The sequence below is a fragment of the Rhinopithecus bieti genome, unplaced genomic scaffold, assembly GCF_001698545.2.
Source record: "Rhinopithecus bieti isolate Rb0 unplaced genomic scaffold, ASM169854v2 scaffold_13704, whole genome shotgun sequence".
NCBI lineage: Eukaryota > Metazoa > Chordata > Mammalia > Primates > Cercopithecidae > Rhinopithecus > Rhinopithecus bieti.
Genome location: NW_016808231.1, coordinates 5,189,951 through 5,196,238, shown reverse-complemented (window position 1 = coordinate 5,196,238; position 6,288 = coordinate 5,189,951). Strand labels below are relative to the sequence as shown.

The 6,288-nt window shown below is 46.2% G+C and overlaps 1 protein-coding gene across 1 annotated transcript in view; it reads right to left on the bottom strand.

Annotated features, from left to right (window-relative positions):
* CREBBP (CREB binding lysine acetyltransferase) overlaps positions 1-6,288 on the bottom strand; it is a 164,873-nt gene that overhangs the window by 41,054 nt on the left and 117,531 nt on the right. Inside the window, 1 exon segment of the mRNA XM_017886365.1 lies at positions 5,241-5,430. Within this exon segment, the coding sequence (XP_017741854.1) occupies positions 5,241-5,430 (190 nt within the window).

Sequence of the window (6,288 nt, the reverse complement as noted above, 5' to 3'; positions counted from 1 at the left end):
TTTTTTTTTTTTTTTTTTGGAAGGGGGTCCACCCCTTCCCCAGGCGGGGGGCCGGGGGGGGGATCTCGTACAGGGGGGGGCCACCCCCCCCGGCCAAGGAGAGCATTTTCAAACTCCTGTCTTCACCACCACCTTTCTGTAAGAAGATCCCATATGTGCAGAAGTGAAGTCAGGAGTGTGTGTGAACTGCACCGCTCCCCTCCTCTGGCCCGAGGACCTGCTCCACGCGGCAGGGTTGCTGCAGCGCACCAGAAGCTCCCAAAAACGCGTCTCTCAAGTCCTTGGAGGCTGCTGTCTCATATCCCAGTCCCCAGCCCCTGTGACTACTGAAATTTCACCAAATGAGTAACATTACAAAAAATAAAAACTCAGTTCCTCGGTCGCTCTGGTCACTTTTTTTTTTTTTTTTTGAGAAAAGTCTTGCTCTGTTGCCCAGGCTGGAGTGCAGTGGCACGATGTTGGCTCACTGCAAGCTCTGCCTCCTAGGTTCACGCCATTCTCCTGCCTCAGCCTCCCGAGTAGCTGGGACTACAGGCGCCCGCCACCACACCTGGCTAATTTTTTGTATTTTAGTAGAGACGGGGTTTCACCGTGTTAGCCAGGATGGTCTTGATATCCTGACCTCGTGATCTGCCTACCTTGGCCTCCCAAAGTGCTGGGATTATGGGCATGAGCCACCACGCCCGGCCACCCTAGTCACATTTTAGGTGCTCAAGTTATCTATGTACTGTAAGATGAAAATTATTTCATCAAAACTGAAACCACTTTTTTTTTTTTTTGAGACGAGATTATACTGGAGTACAGCAGTATAATCACAGCTCAATGCAACCTTGACCTTCTAGGCTCAAGCCACTCTCCTAACTTTACCTCATGAGTAGCAAGGACTGTAAGCGTGTACCACCACAACCAGCTATATTTTTATTTTTTCTCTAGACACAGGGTCTCACCATGTTGCCCAGGCTGGTCTTGAACTCTGGGCCTCAAGTGATCCTCCAAAAGTGCTGGAATTGCAGGTATGACCCCCAATGCCCAGCTTGAAACAATTTTGTTTTGTTTTGAGATGAAGTTTCTCTCTTGTTGCCCAGTCTGGAGTGCAATGGCACCACCTCAGCTCACTGCAAACTCCGCCTCCCGGGTTCAAGTGATTCTTCTGCCTCAGCCTCCCAAGTAGCTAGGATTACAGGCATGCGTCACCATGCCCAACTAATTTTTGTATTTTTAGTAGAGACAGGGTTTCGCCATGCTGGCCAGGCTGGTCTGCAATGCCTGAGCTCAGGTGATCTGCCCGCCTCGGCCTCCCAAAGTGCTGAGGTTACAGGTGTGAGCCCTGCACCCGGCCTGAAACAACTTCTACAACACTAGATCATCATTTGCCTTTTGCACTACGTCAGACATCTGCACAGATGGGAAAAAGCAATCTTTTTTTTTTTTGAGATGGAGTCTCACTCCATTGCCCAGGCTGCAGTACAGTGGCGTGATCTCGGCTCACTGCAATCTCCGCCTCCTGGGTTCAAGTGATTCTCCTGCCTCGGACTCCTGAGTAGCTGGGACTACAGGTGAATGCTGCCACACCCGGCTAAAAAGCAAAAGCAAAGGAAAAGAAAGCCAACATCATCAAACTCTATTGTTATCATACACTGCTGCTGCTGTACAGTCCCAAGAAAAAAATACCAGCCATGCTTAAGAAAATTTGTTTAAAAAAAAATTTTTTTTTTTTTTTGTAGAGATGGGTTCTTGCTATGTTGCCCAGGATGGTTTGAACTCCTGGCCTCAAGTATCCCTCCTGCCTTAGCCTCCCAAAGTCCTTGGATTACAGGCATGAGCCACTGCTTCCGGCCAAGAAAAAGTATTCTTTATTTTTGAGACAGGGTCTCACTCTCTCATCCAGGCTAGAATGCACTGGCACAATCATGGTTCACTGCAGCCTCAACCTCCTGGGCTCAAGCAATCCTCCCACCTCAGCCTCCTGATCCACTAGGACCACAGGTGCACTACCACACCTGGCTAGTTTTTAAATTGTTTTATAGAGACAGGGTCTTACTACATTGCCCAGGCTGGTCTTGAACTCGTGGCTGTAAGTGATCCTCCTGTCTTGGCCTCCCAAAGAGCTGGGATTATAGGTGGGAGCCACTGTGCCCACTCATTTCTTAGTTAATTTATTTGTGAGATAGGGCCTTGCTCTGTTGTCCAGGTTGGAGTCCAACAGTGCCATCACAACTTGCTGCAGCCTTGGACCCCTGAGCTCAAGTGATCCTGCTGCCTCAGCCTCCTAAGTAGCCAGGACTACAGGCATGCACCACCACACACTTGGCTAATTTTTAATTTTTTGCAGAGACAGGGTCTTACTATGTTGCTCAGGCTGGTCTTGAACTCCTGGCTTCAAGTGATCCTCCCACTTTGGCCTTCCAAAGTGCTGAGATTACAGACGTGAGCTACCACACCTGGCCGAAAAAACATTCTTGATGAGGTGGTAAGAAGTATTCCTTGTATTAAAGCTCAGCCTTTGGTACATCTTTTTTTTTTTTTTTTTGAAATGGAGTCTCACTCTGTAGCCCAGGCTGAAGTGCAGTGGCGCGATCTCGGCTCACCGCAAGCTCTGCCTCACGGGTCCACGCCATTCTTCTGCTTCATTCTCCCGAGTAGCTGGGACTACAGGCGCCCGCCACCACGCCTGGCTAATTTTTTGTATTTTGTTTAGTAGAGACGTGGTTACACCGTGTTAGCCAGGATGGTCTTGATCTCCTGACCTCGTGATCCGCCCACCTTGGCCTCCCAAAATGCTGGCATTACAGGCGTGAGCCACCGCGCCCAGCCTCCTGGTACATGTCTTTTAGTCTGTGTGATGAAATATTCAGTGTATCTCATCACACAGAATAAAAGATGTCTGCTGCATATGCACAGTGGCCACATTAGGAGGCAGTACTTGTGCAAGTGTCGGAATTTACAGCTGAAGTAGCTGCTTGCCCTCATGGACCCCTTAAAACTTTCAAGAATGACTGAGAGAGATAAGCTATAGTTACTAACTTTAGTTATATATCAGACATTTTCTCAGAAATGAACAAAGAGGGCCAGTTACTTCAAGGACAACTGACAATATTTGTTGCCAATGATAAAATTTGGACTTTCATTAAAAAATCAAATGTTTTCGAAAACTTGTACACGGGCTTGACATCGTCTCAAAATTTATTATTACTATTACTTTTTGAGACAGGGCCTCACTCTGTCACTCAGGCTGGAGTACAGTGGCATGCTCATGGCTCACTGCATCTTTGACCTCCCAGGCTCAGGTGATTCTCCCACCTCAACATCTTCAGTAGCTGAAGCTACAGGCATGCACTACCCATGCCCAGCTAATTTTTTTTTTTTTTTTATTTTATAGAGATTAGGTTTCGCCATGTTGCCTAGGCTGGTCTTGAACTCCTGAGCTTCAGGCTAGAGTGCAGTGGTGCAATCACAGACCCTGAATTCCTGGGCTCAAGCAAACTTTCCCCCTCAGCCTCCCACAATGCTGAGATTACAGGCGTGAACCACCATGCACGCCCTGCTTTTCAAAATTGGTAAGACTTGTTTGAAGAGACTGATGGTGGCATTAACAAATGTGATTGTTTTTTGACACTGTATAGTGAAATATGTTAACATATGGAAAATCTGCAGAACTTAGTGTCAATTGAAAAAAAAATAATGCAAGCACAAACCATCCATTCCAAGTACAAAATGGATCAATGGATTCTAATGTCACAGAGTATGAAAAATCCAGTGCTACAGATTCTGGTTCAATGTCGTAACTAACCTTTAAGAAACTTTCACTGGTTTAATTTTGGTATAGTATCAAAGACTATCCATAATCAGCTGAAAGGGCTATGAAAATACTTCTCCCTTTACCAACTACAGGATTTTCTTCATACACTTCAACCAAAATAACCAATCACAACACAGTAAATGCAAAGGCAGATGCATCATTATTCTTACTTATTTTGTTTTGGAAAATTATTTTCATATAAATGTTTTCTATAGGTGCCATGTAACAGACTATTTTAAATGAACTAAATATTTAAAATTTTTTCTCTTTTTTTTGAGACAATAATCTTACTTTGTCTCCTAGGCTAGAGTGCAGTGATATGATCTGGGCTCACTGCAGCCTCAAACTCACAGGCTCAGGTGATCCTGCCGCTTCCGCTTCTCAAGTAGCGTGCACCACCACACTTAGCTAATTTTATTTTATTTTTGTAGAGATGGAGTCTTGCTATGTTGCTCAGGCTGGTTTTGAATTCCTGGCAACAACCAAACCTCCCATCAAGGCCTCCCAAAGTGCTGGGATTACAGGTGTGAGCCACTGTACTCAAATTTCTCAATTTTAATTTCCAATAGAGTAAGCAATGACAGATAATCCACACAAACAACAGCTCTCTGGGGCCCTCAATTCTAAGAGCATAAAGAGCCCTCAGATTCACTGTACTCCACTCTCGAGGGTCCCTTCCAGCTGCAGAGTGACATGGTCTCAGTCTCTACCAGTTCTCTGCAATCTTTCCCAAAAGTGTTATCTGCAGCCTTGGACTTGCTGAGTCCCAACTCCCATTTCTAAGGTTCAATTGACAATTTTCTGACACCTTGTTATCTCTTTACTTTGGATACACCTCAAATGGATTCCATCCAACTTCCACTGGGAGGCGGGCTTACCCCACACATCTCAGACCCCAAAGTTGCCTAACCTACCCCTCTCCATGTCTCCCTACACGGGGTCCCTAGGCGCCACCCTGCCCCTCACTCTGCATGCTCAGCTTCCTCACTGCACCAGCAGAAAACTGCCTCCAACTCACCCCTTTGCTGTCATAATGATCACTTTCCTTAAATTACGGCTTTTTTGGTTATTTTTCTACTCACATACATCACTGGTTCTTTATACTTTTATGAGTAAAGCCAAGCTCCTTAGCCTGCTCAAGGACCCAGACACATTTCAACCCCGGCCACTGCCAGTACCATCTCAGAAGACAGCTCTGCAGCCAGGGTGGCCTCAGAGCCGTAGCTCATCTCTCACTCCTACCATGAGCCCCACAGGCACAGGGCTGGGGTCCTGCTCAGCCTCAGTATTTCTGCAAGGGGAAGTCTGTGGAATGGCAGGCAAAAAAAGGTAAAAGGGCAGATAGAATTATGTTTCTACTTTAGCTTCTAATCCTCCACGTGGAATCCCAACACCGTGGAAAAGCAGCATGGTTTAATAAGGTAATGAATAAACAGCCTACTTTTTTTGCGTGGCTGCGAAGGAGATGTTGACTGAGAGGCTGTGCCGTTAGTGCTACTCTCTTCTTCCTCTTTAACTTCTACTTTCACTTCAGGTTTCTTTTCATCCACTTCCATTGGTTCTGATTTCTGCTCTGCTGGGTCTGTTTCTTCTTTAACTTGGGAAGCTCCTTGCAAATCCTCCTCCATCATCTTGAGAAAAACATTACAGATAACATAAGAATATTAAACACTTTTATGTTACCTCAGCCTCACTGGAAGGCTCTTACAAGCCTAAGATGGGTTTGTTAAAACTTCCCTCTAGTCAGAGTTGCATTTATGATTCCTCTTCTCTTTCAGAAGAAGAAATAAAGTACTCGGTGTTCATTAAGTCACTTCAATACAGAGTCAGTGCAATTATGGTCCTAAATTTAAAAGTGATTTTTTTTTTGAGATGGAGTCTTGACACCAAGGCTGGAGTGCAGTGGCATGATCTTGGCTCACTGCAACCTCTGCCTCCTGGCTTCAAGCAATTCTCCTGCTCCAGCCTCCCGAGTAGCTGGGATTACAGGTGCGTGTCAACATGCTTGGCTAATTTTTTGTATTTTTGGTAGAGATGGGGTTTCATCATGTTGTCCAGGCTGGTCTCAAACTCCTGACCTCAAGTGATCCACCCGCCTCGGCCTCCCAAAGTGCTGAGATTACAGGCGTGAGCCACAATGCCCAGTCTAATTTAAAAGTTTTTTTTTTTTTTGAGACGGAGTCTTGCTCTATCGCCCAGGCTGGAGTGCAGTGGCCGGATCTCAGCTCGCTGTAAGCTCCGCCTCCCGGGTTTACACCATTCTCCTGCCTCAGCCTCCCAAGTAGCTGGGACTACAGGCGCCCGCCACCTCGCCCGGCTAGTTTTTTGTATTTTTTAGTAGAGACGGGGTTTCACGGTGTTAGCCAGGATGGCCTCCATCTCCTGACCTCGTGATCCACCCGTCTCGGCCTCCCAAAGCGCTGGGATTACAGGCTTGAGCCACTGCGCCTGGCCTAATTTAAAAGTTTTTAAATGTAAAAGTGCTTTAA